The sequence below is a fragment of the Dipodomys merriami genome, unplaced genomic scaffold (assembly GCF_024711535.1).
Source record: "Dipodomys merriami isolate MVZ:Mamm:240054 unplaced genomic scaffold, mDipMer1.0.p SCAF_8, whole genome shotgun sequence".
In the NCBI taxonomy this organism is placed as follows: domain Eukaryota; kingdom Metazoa; phylum Chordata; class Mammalia; order Rodentia; family Heteromyidae; genus Dipodomys; species Dipodomys merriami.
In genome coordinates this window covers 11,135,435-11,156,041 of record NW_027206401.1, presented here as the reverse complement: position 1 = coordinate 11,156,041, position 20,607 = coordinate 11,135,435, and the positions used below count along the sequence as shown (strand labels likewise).

The 20,607-nt window shown below is 45.0% G+C and overlaps 1 protein-coding gene across 5 annotated transcripts in view; it reads left to right on the top strand.

The window, feature by feature from the left end:
• Positions 1 to 20,607, top strand: part of Mthfd1l (methylenetetrahydrofolate dehydrogenase (NADP+ dependent) 1 like) — a 138,842-nt gene that overhangs the window by 7,038 nt on the left and 111,197 nt on the right. For all 5 annotated transcript variants that reach the window (XR_011369431.1, XM_070010930.1, XM_070010929.1 and 2 more), the window contains exons 3-7: positions 1,958 to 2,008; positions 2,093 to 2,146; positions 7,834 to 7,958; positions 11,097 to 11,197; positions 12,811 to 12,947. Coding sequence is in view for 4 of the 5 variants with exons in the window: in XM_070010930.1 (XP_069867031.1) it covers positions 1,976 to 2,008; positions 2,093 to 2,146; positions 7,834 to 7,958; positions 11,097 to 11,197; positions 12,811 to 12,947 (450 nt within the window). In the remaining variant the exon portion in view is untranslated. The remainder of the gene's footprint in view (positions 1 to 1,957; positions 2,009 to 2,092; positions 2,147 to 7,833; positions 7,959 to 11,096; positions 11,198 to 12,810; positions 12,948 to 20,607) is intronic.

Here is a 20,607-nt window from a genome sequence, read left to right as displayed (position 1 = left end):
GGCTTGAGCTCTGGGCCTGCACGCTGTCCCTCAGCTCTTCAGCTCAAGGTTAGCGCTCTACCACTTGAGCCACAGCGCCACTTCAGTTTTCGGAGTAGTTTATTGGAGATAAGAGTCTCATGGACTTTACTTCCTGGGCTAGCGTTGAACCGCGATCCTCAGATCTCAGCCTCCTGAGTAGCTAGGAGTACAGGCATGAGCCACTGGTGCCCAGTGACTCTGTCAAGCTTTTGGTTGCTTGTTTGGTTAGATACTGGCTGGCTTGAGTCCTTCTGGCTGAGGATGGATGTCTACCTGAGGTCAGAAGTAGGCTTCCACATACATCACATCCCATTACAACAGATATCTGGTGAGTCGTGCGTGCTCATCGATGCTTAGCAGAAGTGATGGGAGGTGATGGGAAAAGGCTCCATGTGCGCATGCGCATGCCTGGTCATCCTCCCGCTCCCGTCTTCTCAGCCTGCCTGCCAAGTCTCACCACTGGGTCAGAACGACTTTGCATTCTGTGTTGTTTGGTTTCAGCCTCTTCAGTCTGAGCTGTAGTTGGCACCATTTGCCATGATTTTGGCACTGCTTGCCAGGGTGTCGGGGCATCCTCCTGCAGCAACAGGTGCAGGAAAATAACGAGTTGAGCCAAGTCTGGAAGCTGATAGGGCCAGCAGCTGGACTGCTACAGTAGGTCTTGGCTCTGAGTGGATCAAAAATAGCAGCCTGAAGGTCTGTTGAAACCGTTCTTTCAGATTGTATTGCTGTGTGCCTGGTCCTGACATTCTTTGGGGGTAATGGGATCTACACCCCACAACCCTCAGAGAAAGCTGAGGTAAAACAGACCAAGGAAAATGGGCTGCCTGGGAGTCTGCTTGCTTACTTTGGCTTTCCAGCAGAGAACAGTCTTTAAAATGGTGTCCTGTGTCTAGATGGATGTTCCTGTGTGGTGATGTCTTTCTTATTCTTCTTCCTTTTTCTTTTTGGTTGTGGGGCTTGAAGTCAGGGCCCTGGCTCTATCCCTGAGCTTTTTTCTTTTGCTCAAGGCTAGTGCTCTTCCACTTTGAGCCACAGCTTCACTTCTGGTTTTAAGGTGGTTAACTGGAGATAAGAGTCTCATAGCCTTGTCTGCCCTTCTGCCCTGGCTGGCTTCTGATTGTGATTCTCAGATCTCAGCCTCCTAAGTAGCTAGGATTATAGACATGAGCCACCAGCGCCTGTCTGTAATGATGCCTTTATATGTCCTATAATGTGTGGGATAATATATATATTATGTATGTATGTGTGTGCACATTTGTGCTTGTGCACACACGCATGCATGTATGCTCATCCTGGGGCTTGAACTCAGAGTTTCCTGATCTTTTTTGCTCAAGGCTGTGTTCTACCAGTTGAGCCACAGCTCTGCTTCCAGCTTTTTGGTGGTTGGAGATGAGTCACAGTCCTGCTCAGGCTGACTTTGAACTGCAATCCTCAGATCTCAGCAGCCACCAGCACCCAGTGTATTTTTTTTGTGATATAATTCAAACATCTAGAAATTAGTATATTCATAAGTACAAGTGATTTACACCTTTTTTTTTTTTTTTTTGATCGGTCATGGGGCTTGAACTCTGGGCTTGGGCACTGTCCCTGGGCTCTTCAGCTCAAGGCAAGCGTACTACCGCTTGAGCCACAGTGCCACTTCCAGTTTTCGGGTGGTTTATTGGAGATAAGAGTCTCACAGACTTTCCTACCCAGGCTGGCTTTGAATGGCGATCCTCACATCTCAGCCTCCTGAGTAGCTAGGATTATAGGTGTGAGCCACTGGCGCCCAGCTACCTTTTTCCAAGCAATAAGACTCTTTTTTCCCCCTGCACTTTCCATATCAAATTTGTAATTAGATAATTTGTGATCATAAATCTAGTCCCATGTCCTCTTACGGGCTGTGTCAAGGTATTTCCCCCATAATTCTGTTCTCTTATTCCTCTCCTCTTAGGCAGGCAATGACAACTCGATGCAGGAAATCAACCAGAGTTTAGCTGAAGAGGTAAGGATTGATGACTTAAACTCTATTATAATTCTTCACAGTGTATGCTCTTACCATGACTGAGAACCCTGTGTTCTCTCATAGGCTGGTCTGAACATCACCTACGTCTGCCTTCCTCCAGACTGTGGAGAAGATGAGGTAATTCCATTTATCATTCCTCTGTAGGGAGAGCTGTGAGTATGTCCTAATTATGACAGCTTTTTTTTCATGGCTGGATTTTCAGGGGAAAGAGTCTATTCTGCTGTGTTGCTCTCTGGTCTTTCTCCCTGTATGTTTCACTGAAGATTTGTTCTGGCGTGACATGGTGATGTAGCTGTTCATTCAGCATTGTCCAGCGGAGTTGTTGGGCTGTGCCTACCTGGAGACCTGGCTCTGATCTTGTTCTGTCCTGCCAAGGTCTTTGACCTTGGACCATTTCTTTGGCATTTCTGGACACAACAACAGAACAGGACAAGGTGATCTTTGTGCCTTTTACCAAGCTAACATTCTCGGACTTCTTAGGCAGTTGATATAAAACACCTGGATTCCCTTCCTCTGCTATTCATGTGTTCTAGTAATTTCTGCCACCACCTTCCTCAATGTCATGTCAGTGTGGCTGCTGTCGGCACTGGTGACGAGCTGGACCACGTTCCCTGTACTGCCGCCGAGGCTAGGTCTTCCCTGCCAGCTTTCCTCCGGCTGGCTGTGGCACTGAAGAGCAGGTTAGAATTCATGGACACTTCAGGTAACAATTTTTTTTCTAAATTAATTTTTTTTTGTTTGGTTGGTCATGGGGCTTAAACCCTGGACCTGGGCGCTGTCCCTCAGCTCTTCAGCTCAAGGCGAGTGCTCTACCACTTGAACACAGCGCCACTTCCAGTTTTCTGGTGGTTAATTGGAGATAAGAGTCTCACAGACTTTCCTGCCCAGGCTGGCTTTGAACCATTATCCTCAGATCTCAGCCTCCTGAGTAGCTGGGATTACAGGTGTGAGCCTCCGGCATCTGGCTTTAAATTAATTTTTAAAAATTATTACTAAGGAGTTGTGTAGAGGGTTTCATTCCAACATGGCCGTTTATGAGCACAATGCATCTTGATCTGTGTCACCCCTTTCATCATTCTCCCCCCTTCCCAACCCCACCCTCCCCTCCAATTTCCTAATTTTATTTTCACACATATACATTGAATATTATGACCATATTTACCCAGTCTTCACTCTCTATTCATCTAACCCCTTCCCCATGACCCTCCCCTTGACACCACAAGTGCCAGCTTTTTAGTATTTTGTTAAGGTGTAACAGAATCTTAAATAACAAAATCTTAACTAAATAATGGACTACTTCTGCCAGGCATCATACCTGTAAATCCTAGCTACTCAGGAGGCTGAGCTGATAAAGTATCTGGGAGGCACTTTATCTCCAATTCACTAAAATAGCTAGAAATGGAGCTGTGGCTCATAGTGGTAGAGTGCTAGCCTTGAGCACGGAAGCTCAAGGGCAGTGCCCAAGACCTGAGTGCAACAGGACCAGCTACAAAGACAAAACAAAAAGGCTACCCTTGAACTTGAATACAGTTTGGAAGTCAGCAATTCTTGGCAGTAGTCATTGGAGGCTCAGCTCCTCCCTCCCCCACTGCAGTTTACCTCGTAGCCCAAGATAGAGAAGTCAGTTCTATTTGTCACATCAATGTCCCAGCCAGGGTCAAGAGTAATGCAAAACTGGTAAGGAGAGTTGTTCAAAGAGATTATTGTAAGCCAGAAGCCGATGGCTTACAAGGCTTGATATCAGAGGATCAAGGTTCAAAGCCAGCCTGGGCAGAAAAGTCTGTGGGACTCTTTCTCCAATTAATTAGCAAAAAGTGGAAAGTGGAGGTTTGGCTCAAGTGGTAGAGCACTTGTAGGAGTGAGAGGCCCTGAGTTCAATCCACAGAATCAGCACCAAAAAAAGAAAAGAAAAGATTATTGTCAGGAATAGAAAGGAACTGTTTAAAGAAGAGAAGGATTACTAGGTAACTCCCCCCCACACCCCAGTTTTTCCCAAAGGAAATAGGTTCCAAGATACCCAGCCAGTGAGCCCCCAGATAGTACCAGACATGTGGAGTAGAGACATGTGAGAGATAGTAGAGACATGTGGCACTTGGTGACTTCCCTGACTTTTCTGAATTGTCATCATCATCATTATTAAATAAAAGAAGGTGTAGTTTTGAACCACAGCTGTGAGGTGACTAGAACCCTGGCAAGCTCACTGTGGGTGGACATCTGTTTGCATCGTAGTAGGTACAGTGCTCTGACCTTGGGGCCTTCCTCTCTAGGAAAGAGTAAACAAGGCAGAAAGAAAGGTCTGAGGAAAGGGGTAATGGATTCTTGATGGGTAGTAGATCAGACTTGTTCCCAGAGGTTGGCCTGTTCTCAGGAGGGGACGTGTGCTGGCTTTGGCTAACCTAAAGTTCAGGCATCTAGGAGAGAGGCTTGACCAGTTTGGTTAAGAAAGGTTTTGTTCTGATTGGTCAGTGGGGCTCCAGGTAATCCCTGATGAGGCAGGTTTGTTGGTTATAGTCTCTGTCTTAGGCAAACTGTGGGTCCCGTCCAGTTTTATGGGGAAAAGCAGTTTGTTACAGTGTACAGAAGTGGGGGTAAGGAAGGGAGAGTTCAGAACTTCCCTCTTTTTCTGGATCACAGGGTCCGGATCAAGCTCAGCATGATCTGTAGCCAGGAAGGGGAAGGATAAAGGCAAAGCATCACCCTCTTTCCTTAAGGGAAAGTCACAATTCTGCCCCCTTTTCATTGGCTCCAACCTCAGTCCTGCCACCCTGCAAGGGAGGGTGGGAAATGTAGTCTTTTTTTTTTAATTTAATTTAATTTTATTTGTGAACATACTGTACAGAGGAGTTACAATTACATGGGCAGGATAATGCGTACATTTCTTACCAAGCATTGTAGCCTCCTCCTTTGTTTACCCTTCACATCCCTTCCCAGCCTTCCCCCACCCCCGGAAATGTAGTCTTTATACCAGGAGGCCATGGCTCACTTATTCTTACACTTAAAATCATGGGTTTATTAAATACACATAGTAAAGCACTTTTGACATCAACAGTAACAGAAAAAATGACTTGTGCCGGGCGCTGGTGGCTCACGCCTGTAATCCTAGCTACTCAGGAGGCTGAGATCTGAGGATCTCGGTTCAAAGCCAGCCCGGGCAGGAGAGACCATGAGACTCCTATCTCCAATAAACCACCAGAAAACCGGAAGTGGTGCTGTAGCTCAAGGGTAGAGCGCTAGCCTTGAGCTGAAGAGCTGAGGGACAGCGCCCAGGCCCAGAGTTCAAGCCCCACGACCGACCAAAAAAAAAAAAGAAAGAAAGAAAAAAAATGACTTGTATATTTACAGGACACTCACAGTCTGCAGTTTAAAAAACAGCATTTTTATTTATTTATTTATTTATTTTAGGTTTTGCTAGCCCTTGACGTTTATTTATATACTGTGTATCTGTTTATTTTGAGATCGTGCTCTGTAGTCAAGGCTGGCTTAGAAAGGTGGCCTTGAATTTGCCATGTAGTCAGGCTGGCCTTGAACTAGAGATCTTTCTGCCTCAGCCTACTGAATGCAGGGATTTTATTTCATTTTATTTTTACTTTTTTGTTGTATTGTTTGCCTTTCTTGTTTGTTTTTGAGACAGGGACTTACTATGTACTTCAAGCTACAATTTTCCATCCTCTTGCCTCAGCCTCCCAAATGCTGAGCTGTGAACCACCCCTCTCAGCTTGACTCCCATTCCCACCCCCCTAATCCTGGGGCTTGAACTCTAAGCTCCTTTTCTTCAAGGCCAGCACTCTACCATTTGAGCAATGGCACTACTTCCCTTTTTCTGTGATTCATTGGGGAAAAGACTCCCTGCCTGAGTTGCTTTCAAATCATAGTCCTCAGATCTCAGCCCCTTGAGTAGCTATGATTACAGGCTTGAGCCATGGGCCCCTGGCTTTTTTAAAAACAAAACAAGGAATCATTTATTATTCATTAACATTAATCCCTAACACTGTGTCTATTTCTACCTCTATTCCTGTTTTTCTTTGGCAAATATCTGGTAAAATAAGTTCATGTGGTATTACTATGTTGAAAAAGAATACCTTAAGTTAGTACGACTTTTTTTTTTACATTATTGTTTTTGTTTTGGTTCTTTGTTCTTCCAGATCCTAGGTACAGGGAAAGATGGTGGCTCCCTTCATTCCGAATTGCTGCCTGCCCGCTTGCTTCTCACACTGCTGGCCTTTTACCCCATTCAGTGGGCTTTGTTGTTTTTCATACCAGTCACTGCTCCTAAGATTATATTATTACTATTTGGTTACTACTACGTTATTATTACCATTTGGTTATATTATTACTATGTGATTACTATTATGTTATTACCATTTGGTTACATTATTACTATGTGATTACTATTATGTTATTATTACCATGTGATTACTATTACGTTATTATTACCATTTGGTTGGAGGAGTCTCCTCTCACTGTTAGGAAATCCAGCATATGAGGGCACTTTTATTCACAGTTAGCTGTGTTTTCTTAATCAGAACTGATATAAAGCATTTACCTAGAATATATTTTTGAATGAAAGAATACAAAAAAAATGAAACAAATTTTTTAAATGTTCTTTCTCATGTGGTGAACTACATGTCATTCTCTTCCTCTACTAAGTCAAAAAACTATAGTTTTACATATTTTTTTGCTAGGCAATGTCACAAAAATGGTGACCCACAGCTTCCTCCCCGTGAGGCCTATGCATGGGCAGACTCCCTCGGAGCCAATACTTTTATGCGAACTGAAGCTGGCTCGGTGCGTGCTGGGTTTTAACTATCACAGGCTTTGGAAGTGCTTCCTGTACACAGTTCAGATCCAGAGTCTGTGCGGGCGCCAGGGGCTTGGTGAGGTCCCCAGGGTTGGGAAGAGGTTGTTGGTGTGGGAAGTACACAGGCTGAGCTGAGCTGAACAGTGCAGTGCAGCTCAATTCCTGCCTGGAAACTGGCCGTGTGTTCAAGTGTGATCATCGATAGGGAATTGCCCTGCATGCATCTCAGCTGAATCTGATTTGGTTTTGTTCATTTCTGGCACTGGGTACAGTGGTAAGAACTGTAAAGTCACCACAAACCACAAGCTTCTTTTGAGCTTTTATAAGCAAGATGAAAAGCAAGATGTGTTTTTCCCCAAAGTCTTCAACAAGGAGTAGAAAGAAACAGTAACAGATGTGTTTTGAGGGGGATAGTATTTGGACTCAAGTTCATGGTCTTATGTTCTTTTGATTTGCTTTCTCTCTGCTGGTGCTCTGTCACTTCAGCCATGCCTACAGTCTAGCTTTTGGCTGGTTATTTCAGAGACTTTTCAAGCCGTGATCCTCAGGATCTTAGCCTCCTAAGTAACTAAGATTGCAGGCATGAGCCACTAGTGCCTTGTCTGAATTTTTTTTATTTATTTTTTAAATTAAAAAAAACTTTCTATTATAAAAATGATGTACAGAGGGGTTACAGTGATGTAAGTCAGGTAACGGATATATTTCTTTTTGGACAATGTTATCTTTTTCCTTATCTCTCCCAGTTGTGTTGTTTTTTAAAAATTTTTAGCTTATAATTTATTTATTACTGGAATTTTGGGAGCAGAGTTGGCTTCAGATAATTAAAACAAGTGAAACCGTGTAAAGTGGACAGTTGCACATAGAATCACGCGGTCTGTAGCTGTTTGAACCTCATCTATATGGAGTACACAATACTGTTGTTATTTGAGGTGGCAGATCACTACTCTTTTGTATTAAATTCTTTGTCGTGTCTTATTTTCACAAATCTGATTTCTTTCCTCTGTAGATCATAAGTGAAATATTGAAGATGAATGAGAACCCCACAGTTCACGGCCTTGCCCTTCAGATCTCCGAGGACTCCATTAGCAGCAAAGTCCTCAACGCCCTGAAACCGGAGAAAGACGTGGATGGGTAAGAACATAGAAAACGTGTGAGAATCCACTTTTATACAAAGTCATTACCTACTTTGATGTTTTTTCTGAATACTAATTTGTGTGGCTATGTCAGTAATTAGCTAAAAGTAATCGTTTAGAATATGTTAGGAGTTTTATGGCTGTAGATTCTAGGTACACAAGTCAGACATCTTGTAGTACATGGGCCGCGGTGGGAAAAGATATCACACTGGCATTTTTACTTAACACGTTTCTGTCTTTCGGCGTCTGTAGTCAGTCCTCAGACTAAATAGGTTTTCCGAGGTAATTGTGTCAGACCAAAGGGAAAAAAACCTGAGACCTGATTCTCCAGCAGTATCATATTTTCTCTTAGACCCAGACCTGTGGAGAGAAAGTCTTTTATTGATGACACCCAAATCTTTAGCTACAATGTGAGGCAGGGACAGGTAGGGATGATAAACGCCAGGTGTGTGTCTGGTGCTGCTCTCTGAGCCTTCTTGTGGGATGATGTAAGCATGTACCCCAGTCTACAGTGGGGGACCAGCATATTTCCTGAGGACTAAAAACACCATTTCCCTACATGGAAAAATGGAGCTATTTGGTACTGAGGCCAAAATGAGCTCAATGTACTCAGGGCTACAAGCTGATGAGCACACATGCAGTGAGATCCCTGGCCTGGTGTGTTCTTCAGGGGCTGCATTGAGAACCTGCCGCTTTATAGCAACCATGGCTCCTTCTGTATGTGGGTGTGTGTATGTGGACTTGCTGGCGCTCTACCACTTCAGCCATACCGTCACTACTGACCTTTGGCTGGTTAACTGGAGATGAGTATCTCAGATTTGTCTGCCCATGCTAGCTTTGAACCAGGATCTTCAGATCTCAGCCTCCTGAGTAGGTGTGATTACAATGTGAGCCACCAGCTCCCCTAGCTTTACTCTCTCTTTATCCTGGCTGGGGGTAGACCCAAACATAGCTTAAAAAGTTCTTGTGGGACTGGGCATCTATAAGGCTGGGTTCAGTGCGCGCGCGCACACACACACACACACACACACACACACACACACACACACACACACACACACACACACACACACACACACACACACACACACACACACACACACACACACACACACACACACACACACACACACACACACACACACACACACACACACCCCCCACAGAAATTTCCAACAAGAAATTCCAATAGAATCACTATAAAGGAGGGGCCACACACACACACACACAAAATCATCACAGAAATTTCCAACAAGAAATTCCAATAGAATCACTATAAAGGAGGTGCCACACACACACACACACACACACACACACACACACACACACACACACACACACACACACACACACACACACACACACACACACACACACACACACACACCCCACAGAAATTTCCAACAAGAAATTCCAATAGAATCACTATAAAGGAGGGGCCACACACACACACACACACAAAATCATCACAGAAATTTCCAACAAGAAATTCCAATAGAATCACTATAAAGGAGGTGCCACACACACACACACACACACACACACACACACACACACACACACACACACACACACACACACACACACACACACACACACACACACACACACACACACACACACACACACACACACACCACAGAAATTTCCAACAAGAAATTCCAATAGAATCACTATAAAGGAGGGGCCACACACACACACACACAAAATCATCACAGAAATTTCCAACAAGAAATTCCAATAGAATCACTATAAAGGAGGTGCCACACACACACACACACACACACACACACACACACACACACACACACAAAATCATCACAGAAATTTCCAACAAGAAATTCTAATAGAATCACTATAAAGGAGGGGCTGGGAAGGTGGCTCAGTGGTAGAGCACTTGCCTTCCATGCATGAGGCCCTGGGTTCGATTCCTCAGCACCACATAAGCAAAAAGAAAAAAGCCGGGAGTGGTGCTGTGGCTCAAGTGGTAGAGCGCTAACCTTGAGCTGAAGAGCTGAGGAACAGCGCCCAGGCCCAGAGTTCAGGCCCCACAAACGGATCCAAAAAAAAAGATTAAAAAAAAAAAAGTATCACTATAAAGGGAGAAGGAGTCTTATAAGAAAATCTCCAAGACAGGAAAGTATGAGGGTGTACTTTCCAAAAAAAAAATTTTTTTTTTTTTGGGTCCAGTTGTAGGGCCTGAACTCTGGGCCTGGGTGCTGTCCCTCAGCTCTTCAGCTCAAGGCTAGCCCTCTACCACTTGAGCCACAGCGCCACTTCTGGCTTTTTTTTTTCTTTTTGCTTATGTGGTGCTGAGGAATTGAACCCAGGGTCTCACGCTTGCAAGGCAAGCGCTCTATCACTGAGCCACCTTCCCAGCCCGCACTTTCAAATCTTTTATACAAGTAGAGAATGAAGCTGGGTCAGTGGCTCACACCTGTAATCCTAGTTACTCAGGAGGCTAAGATCTGAGGATCATGGTTCGAAGCCAGCCAGGGCAGGAAAATCTGTGAGACTCTTGTCTCCAATAAACTATTAAGAAAAAAGCCAGAAGTGGCTCAGTGGCTCAGGTGGTAGTGTGCTAGCCTTGAGCACAACGAGGCTCAGGGACAGCACCCAGGATGAGCTCAAGCCTCAGGACCAACAAAGAAAAAAAAAATTGGGAATGAAGAAAGCCTTCTTAAGTATCTCCTTTCCTTACTAATCTGGAGTGAGACCATCAGCTCAGGCTGCACAGTCATGGATGTCCTAAGTTAATGCTTCGTCCAGTTTCATTAAGGGAAGGAAAGGCACAGAAATGATGGAGAGTTTGTGGTCACTTACTTTACTCCTTAGGTTTTTCAAGGAGATCGGTAAGATCGGGCTGGATCTGAACTGGGGATTGAAGGGGTGCCCTCCTGAGGTCGGCCTTGGAAGGTGTTGTTGGACGTGGGGAGTCATGAAGCACTGTGTGGCCTCGGGCCGGTCCTGGCCTGCTCCCGGAAGCCGCTGGCCTTTGTGTCCGCTCTGTAACGCATTGAACACATCCTTTCTATCAGACACTCACTCGGATGTTACCAGGCTGATCACGTGTGAATGGCCACTGAATGCCTTTGACTGGGTTTTGACTGACCTGTTCTCTGGTTTTCTGGTTCAGAGTGACAGACATCAACCTGGGGAAGCTGGTCCGTGGAGACGCCCACGAATGCTTTGTGTCACCTGTCGCCAGAGCTACAATCGAACTCGCTGAAAAGTCTGGTGTGTTGCTTCTTCAGAAATGCTATTTTTCAGGCTGAGGCAATGGCTCAGGGGGTAGAGCATCTGCCTGGTAAAGCACACGATCCTGAGTTCAAGGCCTAACACCACATCCCCACTCTAGTCCTGTTTTCTATATATTGTTATTTAGATCTGGTTTCTTTTTGCTTTTGGTACTGGTGCTTGAACCCATGCCTTGAGTTCTTACTTGGCTTTTTCACTCTAGGCTGGTGCTCTACCATTTGAGCCACACTTGCCATTTGCAGCTTTTTGCTGATTAATTAGAACTAAGTGTCTCATAGACCTTCCTGCCCAGGCTTGCTTCGAATCTGTCCTCAGATCTCAGTATCCTGAGTAGCTAGGATTACTAGTAAACCACCAGAACCCAGCTTTGTTTAGATCATTTTAAAAATAAAAATTTGTTTCTGGGAGATTCTAGTTAAAGGATGAAAGTGGTCCTTAATGTTGACTTTATTCTCATCCTTTAGTTTGGGAGTTACAAGTACATGATACAAATGAATGGATGGAGGCATTTACTAGTGAGATTGATTTGATCATTTTAAAAGAGAAGTCAGTAATGGTGAATGGCAGCCAGTTTTAAACATTCTCAGGAACGTAGACTAGTTTGAATAGAAGAGACAGATATCCCTCCCCCTTAACCCGAAACATGCAACCATCGAACAAAAATTACAAAAGCACAAAGTCGAGTTCAGAGAAGAGCTTAACTTGCAGAATCTGCCCTTGTGGTCAGAAACCATTCAGTTAGAATTTGGAGCTAACTCAGATCTACAGTGCTCTTCCACCTCTGGGGGGCCACAGTGGCTCAGGCCACTTTACCAAAATTCCCGAAGAGGAAATTTTGGCCAATAAAATGTAGAGAAAGAAAGTCAGCAAGGCTGGGAAGGTGGCTAAGTGGTAGAGTGCGTGCCTAGCATGCATGAATCCCTGGGTTCGATTCCTCAGTACCACACACACAGAAGAAGCCGGAAGTAGTGCTGTGGCTCAAGTGTAGCCTTGAACAAAAGAAGCTCAGGGACAGTGTCGAGACCCTGAGTTCAAGCCCCAGGACTGGCAAAAAAGAAAGAAAGAAAAAAAAAAAAGTCAGCAATAAGAATTGGAATCAAGAGGTATGGAAAGGAAATCTTGACTGATTCCAGCTTCCACCTCTATTTCATACCACAGGGTTATTACTGAGATCACTTTTTTTTCTCTTGTTCTTAATTTTATATTTTATTAATTTTTCATTTTTTATAGTTATTTTAAAGAGTATATTTTAAAGAGTATATTTCCTTTTGTACCATGTCACCCCTTCCCTGGTTTTCTCCCATTTTTTCCTTCCCATCCCCACCCACAAGTTGTATAGTTCATTCTCAACATAGTATCCAGTGAGCAACACTGTTGTATTTGTTCACCTTTTGTCCCTCCATTTCTGTGCCCTACTTACACTCCCAAAGACAGATAAACAGAACAGAACAAAAAAAAAAAAAAAAGCAGCTAAAAAGAAATAAACCTCTTGTTTCCACTTATTAAAGGATATTTTTTCTCTCAGTTCATGCTATGTGGAAGGAAAGCTGGGAAGCATCGATGGTGATGTTAGGTTTTTGTTTCCATGGCAGGTGTCACCTTAGAGGGGAAGAAGGTCTTGGTGATTGGGGCTCCTGGGTCTTTGCAAGGTGCCCTGCAGTGCCTGTTCCAGAGAAAAGGCTCCATGACCATGAGCTCCTCGTGGGAGACACCTCAGCTGCAAACCAAGGTCAGTGTGGTGAGCAGGGCCGCGTTGAGCAGTTCACTTATAGATTTAGAGAAAGGGATCCTAGCCACTCAGGAGGCTGAGGTTTGAAGCTAGCTTGAGGCAGGAAACTCTGTGAGATTATCTCCAAAAGTCAGGAGGAGAGCGGTGGCTCAAGTGGTAGAACACCAGCCTTTAGTTAAAATGAAGGGCTAACTCCAGGCCCTGAGTTCAAGTCCCCCCCAGTACCAGTACCATACAAAAAAGAAGTTAACAGATAAAGAACAACAGGAAGTCTCAAAGGATATACATGATAAAAAGCAGATATTCAGCCGGCACTGGTGACTCACGCCTGTAATCCTAGCTACTCAGGGAGCTGAGATCTGAGGATCATGGTTCAAAGCCAGCCCTGGCAGGAAAGTCCATGAGACTTTTATTTCCAATTAGCCACCAGAAAACCAGAAGTGGTGCTTTGGCTTAAGTGCTAGAGTGCTCACCTTGAGCTGAAGAGCTGAGAGACAACGCCCAGGCCCAGAGTTCAGGCCCCACAACCGACCAAGAAAAACCCCAAAACAGCAAATATTAATCAGATTTTTAAAAACACAAATATATATAGAGAGAGATTATTCACAGAGTCAAAAAAACAATTCATGGGCAAGACTAGGAAATATACACATAGCTAGCCAAAATAAAACAAAACACCAACAGTCATAGGAATGAACAAGGAAATATAATTACAGAATGAAAGGGTTTTTTGGTTTGTTTGGTTTTTTTTTCCAGTCCTGGGGCTTGAATTCTGGGCCTGGGCATTTGTCCCTGAGCTTTTGTGCTCAAGGCTAGTGTTCAACCGCTTGAGTCTCAGCTCCAGTTGGTGGTTAATTGGAGATAAGAGTCTCACAGACTTTCATGCCTCACCTGGCTTCAAGCTGCAATGCTCAGATCTCAGCCTTCTGAATAGCAAGGATTACAGGCCTGAGCCACCAGCGCCCAGTAACTATATCTACAGCATTGTACATGTGAAAATGTGTGTGGAGTGAAGGCTTTCCTAGAGACATGTGACCTGAGTGGACTTAGGTGGGGTTTTATAGCCATGTAACCATTAAAAACACTGACTCAGCCACTGACCAAACAAGCAGACAAAAAGACAAGTTGTTTCTCAGAGGAGTTCCACCACCCAAAGAGCAGACTGTTCTAATGTAACCTTGTCTCCAGCTAATGGGAAAGAAGGGACGGATCCTGACTCATTTTATGAATGTCTCAACCAGCTCAGGACAGGATGCTGAAGGAAAATTAACATGTCAGCAATTTGACCTGGAAATGTTGATGAAATAGCCCTGACAAAAGTCCTAGGAGTACAGATGCAGTACCAAGTGGGGTTTGTTTTTAGGAATGGCCTGGGGATTTAAGATCAGAAACTTTATTACAGTAATTTACTACATTATTTGATTAAAGCCTAGAGTTTGAGCACAGTAGATACGATCATCTGACAACAGCTGGTATTATGACTTTCTCTCCGAGTCATCTGTTTAGCATAGGCACACTGGATGTGCCACCCGCCTGTCAGTCATTTAGTAGCCTTGGTTCTCAGTCAAGTGTGGGGGTCGCCGTGGTTTCATTCTTCAAACGGGGAGGGGAGGCCACATCCACAGTGTAGCTATGCCTAGAAGCTCTCAGAGATGCCGCAAGGGGCTTCCTCTAAAGAAAGGGGTGTAAGTTTATCACACCCTGTGTGTGTACAAATGCACAGTGTGAATAGAGTTCAGTACAGCATGAGATTCCATGCATGCACTGGGGTCTTGGACTAGAATGAAGGGTGATGGAAAAACACATTTCTCACGTTGCTGTGACAGAGTGGAAAGAAGAGCAGGTTCAGTCTGGTTGTATGTCTGCGTGTGTGTGTGTGTGTGTGTGTGTGTGTGTGTGTGTGTGTGTGTGTGTGTGTGTGTGTGTGTCTGTCTGTCTGTCTGTCTGTCTGTCTGTCTCTTAGTCATAGAGCATGAACTTAGGGTGTAGGAGTTGTCCCTGAGCTTTTTTGCTCAAGGCTGGCTGTCTACCACTTGAACCATAGCTCCCTTTCCAGCTTTTTGATGGCTAATTGGAGATAAGTCTTGTGGACTTTCCTGCTCGGACTGGCTTTGAACTGTGATCTTCAAATCTCAGCCTCTTGAGTAGCTAGGATTACAGGCATGAGCCATAGTTTAAGACAGTTCAGAAATGTGAACTTGCAAGTGAACGGACCCTGTGTGCCTTTCCAGTTGTCACCACATGGTGGCAATCTACTCAAGAAAATTTAAGAACACTATTCTCCCCTTCTTCCCTCCATCACTCCTCTTCCTACCCCTCCCTCCCTCCCTCCCTCCCTCCCTCCCTCCCTCCCTCCCTCCCTCCCTTCCTTCTCTCTCTTTTCTTTCTCCCTCTCTTTCCTTCCTTCCTTCCTTCCTTCCTTCCTTCCTTCCTTCCTTCTTTCTCTCTCCCTTTCTCTCTCTCCCTCTCTACTTCTCTCCCTCTCTCCCTCCCAAGGAGGCAAGCACTCAATTACTGAGCTACAGCTCATCTTCTCAGCTTGGAAACTCAGTGAAGGAGGAAAATGAACCCTGCCCTGAACTAGCAGAAGCGCAGGGCTTGCATTGGCAGCTTAATGTTTTCACAACTGTCCTAGATACTTTTGCTCGTTGTATCTGTGTATTTGAAAAGCAGACATTTTTTAATACTTTTTTTTTGGTCTTTCCTGCCCAGGATGGCTTCAAACCATGATCCTTAGAGTTAAACCTCCTGAGTAGCTAGGATTATAGATGTGAGCCACTGACACCAGGCTGAAGTTTTTCTTGTTATGGAAATAAGTTATGTGGACTCTGTATTTGGGGTGAATCTAACTTGAGACAGATTAAATGCAATGATTTTCTAAAGAATCTAGAGACTGGGGACCATCCTGTTTTCATATCTATAAGAAGATTCTCTTTAGTAATTGAAATAATTACCTTTTCCTCCAAAGATTTCAATGCATAGAACAGCAGCGTCTGTGGGCTTTTGCACTGACAGCATATTTGTTTTTCTCTCTGCGGGACAGGTTCTGGCCCTGGTGCCATTCCTTGGCAAAGCTTCACTGGAAGACATTAGAAGTGCACGTGGACTGATTAGCTGTCCAGGTTAATCAGCTCTGGGTAAAAGGGTGCTTTGAGCCAGGCACTGGTGCCTCCTGTCTGTAATCCTAGCTGAATAAGAGGCTGAGATCTGAGGACCACTGTTCCAAGCCAGCCCAAGTAGGAAAGTTTGTGAGATTCTTAAATCCAACTAATCACCCAAACTGGAAATACAGCTCTGGTTGAAGTGGTGGAGTGCTAGCTTTGATCAAAAAAGCTCAAGGACTGCACAGGTCTTAAGTTCAAGCCCTAGGTCTGGCACCAAAAAAAAAAAAAAAGTACAGGCTTAGTGGTAGAGTGCTTGCTTAGCAAGCATGAAGCCCTGGGCTCCATTCCTCAGTACCATATACACAGAAAAAGCTGGAAGTGATGCTTTGGCTGAAATGGTAGAGTGCTAGCCTTGAGCACAGAGAGGCTCAGGGACAGTGCCCAAGCCCTGGGTTCAAGCCCCAGGACTGGCAAAAAATAAAAACAAAAATAAAGTATGCTTTAGGGTAGTAGCCCTTTACTTTCTCATTCCTAGCCATGTTAAAGATAAAAGGGAGCGGATAAACAGAGGAGAGGCGAATAATAGGACAGTCTTTGAAAGCAGCATGTCTATTCTTGTTACTCCTCCTGCCTGATCATTGCATTATTGATACCAGAGGAGGAGTGATTTGAACGTCTTTAAAAGCTGAAACACCAAGGGCTTATATTTCATGGTATTGATGAAACGGGTCTGTGAGAGAATGCACGGAAATGAAGGGGTGTGGGTCAAACAGAGCCATGTCAACGAATGGCCTTTGGGATCTTATCTTCCATGGCTCAGAATTTAAATGGAGAAACTGAAAAGGAGGGAAGTGGTTTTGAACCCAGAGCCTGTACATGCTGAGCAAGCATCTACCACTTGAGGCATGCCCTAGCCTTTTCTTTTGTTATTGTGTTTTGTGTGTGTGTGTTCATAGTGATTTTTTTTTTTGTGCCAGTGCTGGGGCTTGAACTCAGGGCCTGGGCACTGTCCCTCAGCTAAGGCTAGCGACCTACCACTTGAGCCACACTGCCACTTCTGGTTTTCTGGTGGTTAGTTGGAGATAAGAGTCCCACAGACTTTCCTGCCTGGGTTGGCTTTGAATTGTAATCCTCAGATCTCAGCCTCCTGAGTAGCTAGGTTTACAGGCATGAGCCACTGGCGCCGGGCTTATTCTTTTTTATTTTTCTGTGTTATGGTACCAGGGTTTAACCAGCTTCTCACTTGCTATCAGGCAGGCATTCCACCACGTGAGCCCGCTCCTCCCGTTTCAGATGCCCTTCCTGTATCTTGTATATTTGAATTTCCATCTCCCTGGCTGATGCTGGGTCTGCATTATTTACATTTAAACTCGATTCTGTTTTCCGTCTCCTCGGGTTGAGCTGTGTTTGGAGGTGGTCTTGAGCGTGGTATGCATTCCTGTGGGTATGATGTTGGAACTGGGGTTCGTGGGGCTGGGGAGCCCATCTTACAAATCACATGGTCGAATCACACTGCCGTGCATCTCTGGAAACCTCATCTGCAACTTCATGGCCTCGGCGCTGTGGGGTTCCATCTAGCCTTCCTGCAGTTCACATTAATAGAAGTCACCTGCAGCCAACCACAAAGACACCCCAGCCGACAGGGGCCAGGTGGGAAGGGGAGATTTATATTCCATGGCGGAGAGCCCTGCCCGTCCAGGCGACAGAGTTCCAGCTTGTGTTCTTCAGAAGAAAGTTGGGTAATGTCGCCCAGTCCTTGCTCGTCATGTCCCGTGTGCTTCTGGGGACTGCTTCTCACTTCTATTTCAATGGGAATGCTTTTTTAAGGACAGAGAATTAGATCTTTTCATAGGAAGGTCTTCTGTATAATCTATAGTAGTAAAACACCATTCTCGCTTTGGAAAGCTCATTTTCTAGGCGTGTGTGTTATTCATATTATAGGCCTAGATACTAGTATTGTGCTCATGAGAGTGTTTGGGTTTTCTGCCTGTCAGTGATGAGGAGCAGAGGCTGGGACTTGAGTGCAGGTGGAGCCCCTCCCCCTGGGCGGTGCTCCCCCTGGTGGTCCCCCCTCTGCACTGTGTTCCTCACTGCTCCCACGAGTGAGGTGTGCAAATCTGACCCTAGCCTTGCCATGTGAGCTTCAGAACTGGAGAGCAAGACTGTGGGAGACACAGAGCTAGGTTTCCCATGGCCGCGTGGGTGAATGAGAACACGAACACACTGCAGCAGCGTGTGCAGCGGGTTGCAGTAGGAACACGTGTCAGAAGGCCAGAGCTCCGGCAACTGTCACGATTCTTCCTTGTTGTGTTTCATGACCCGAGTCCTCATAGGAAGGAGAATTCCCTTCTCACCTGCATCTGTGTGGCTGCTCTCTCTGTGTCTCTCTCCTCAGCCTCTGTCTCTCTGTCCCCCCTCTCTCCCTCTCCCTCTGCCTCTCTCCCCATCCCCCCAGCACCCAGTTGACTTTTTTATTTTATCTTTTTTCCTGGAGTGTGAGGAAAGGGATGATATTGTAGGAATTGCCTAAAGTCTCTCCATTTCTAGATTTGAGGTGGCATTTTCCTTCAGTCATCTGTCAGGAGTTGGAACTATCAAGCTAACTTTAAGCCAGATCAGCTGTCTTTTCCAGCATGCTGGACCCAACTCGCTATCTCTGATAGTCTTTTCTTATTCAGATAGTGGAATGATGAGGTAAGAGCCGAAGCTGGGGACATTTACAAGAAGGAAGGTCATTTATTACCTCGGAGGAGAAACTTGGGAGATAGATGCTGTAATCATAATTCTCTGTTGTCTATTTGGCATGGAGACTTTCTGATTTATACACAAACCCTTAGAGAAGTCTTATAATTTTCAAAACTAGTAATCTGTTTTTTACTGATCACAAATGAGAGTGGAAAGAATAGAGTCAGTTCCTGAAGGGGCTGGATGCTAGAGGGCTGAGATCACGGGGTGGGCCGGGCAGAGGGGAAATCCTTCACTGTAGTTCTCATCCTCTTATCTGGTCAACCATGACAGCATCTGAATGAAAACATCTGAATGGCTGGACATTCGAGAGTGGTTCCAGTGAATTTAGTGTGTCTCTCTGTTGGAGTGCTTTAGGAGAAATGGTTCAGAGACATGGAATGGTGATGTTCAAATAAAATCTTAGAAATTATAAGTTGGAGACAATTAGGAATAAACAAGGACTCTGCTCATGACAAATTCCACCAGAATGAAGTCTCCCCAAGCAGGTTGCACACTCTTACCAAGTGAAACCACATGCTGGGCTGGGTTACCATAGCAGTGTGGGTGCTTGACCACACCCCCTTCCCACCCTTGTATCTCCTCCTATCTCCTGGGCTCCACTGTCTCCATCTTTTTCCATTTCAGCTCGGTGCTGCCCCGGGATGCCCTTCATCCCCATGTCCTTCCCATTTTCTTGGGAAATACCAAGTTCCATCAGTCTGTGGCTAGTGCCAGCCTCCTTCCTCTGCCCTACCCCCACCATCTCTTCACACCTGTGCATGCGGCCCCTGCCAGACTCTGCCCCTTAGATGTCTTAGCTCTTCCACTCCCTCCCTCTGACCCATTCTTTTTTTTTTTTAATTTTTATTTATTTTTTATTGTGAAAATACTGTACAGAGGGGTTACAATTACATGGGCAAGATAATGAGTACATTTCTTATCAAGTATTGTAGCCTCCTCCTTTGTTTCCCCTTCCCATCCCTTCCCACCCTCCCCCTCTGACCCATTCTTAACCTAGGCTCCAGAGGACTCTCCCTAGAACACATCTGATCTTAGAAGAGCGGCTCTCCAACTAAGACCAGTCCAACAGTCACTGTTAACATTTGGGAATTTTGGACATCTGAAGAAAAGGGGCATTGTTTATTTTATTGTTATGATAAAGGTGGTATACAGAGGGGGTGATAGTTATGTAAGTCAGGTAATGAGTGCATTTCTTTTAAGACAATGTAACCCTTTTCCCCACTCTCTCCCAGTTTTTCCCTCCCATCTCCACAAAAAAGGACTTTTTTTTTTTTTTTTTTTTTTTTTTTTTTTTTTTGTCGGTCGTGGGGCTTGAACTCTGGGCCTGGGCGCTGTCCCTCAGCTCTTCAGCTCAAGGCGAGCGCTCTACCACTTGAGCTACAGCACCACTTCCGGTTTTCTGGTGGTTTATTTGAGATAGGAGTCTCACGGTCTCTCCTGCCCGGGCTGGCTTTGAACCGCGATCCTCAGATCTCAGCCTCCTGAGTAGCTAGGATTACAGGCGTGAGCCACCAGCGTCCGGCTAAAGGACATTTTTTTTAAGAAAGAAAAATAGAAAAAAAGAGAGAAAAGAAAGGAAGGAAGGAGGGAGGGAAGGACCAGGGAGGAAGAGAGACTAAGGAGAGAGAAAAGGATCAGATTCTTTGGACTTTGCCAAGAGACAGTCGGGGGTGTCCGTGTCACACAGCACACCCTGTCTTTACAAATCACTGAGAGGAAGCTATGATGGAACTAATGTGATCCATCGAGCCCCTGAACCATGACCACATAACCACAGTGTGTCCCAGTTCACTGGAAAGGAGAGGTAA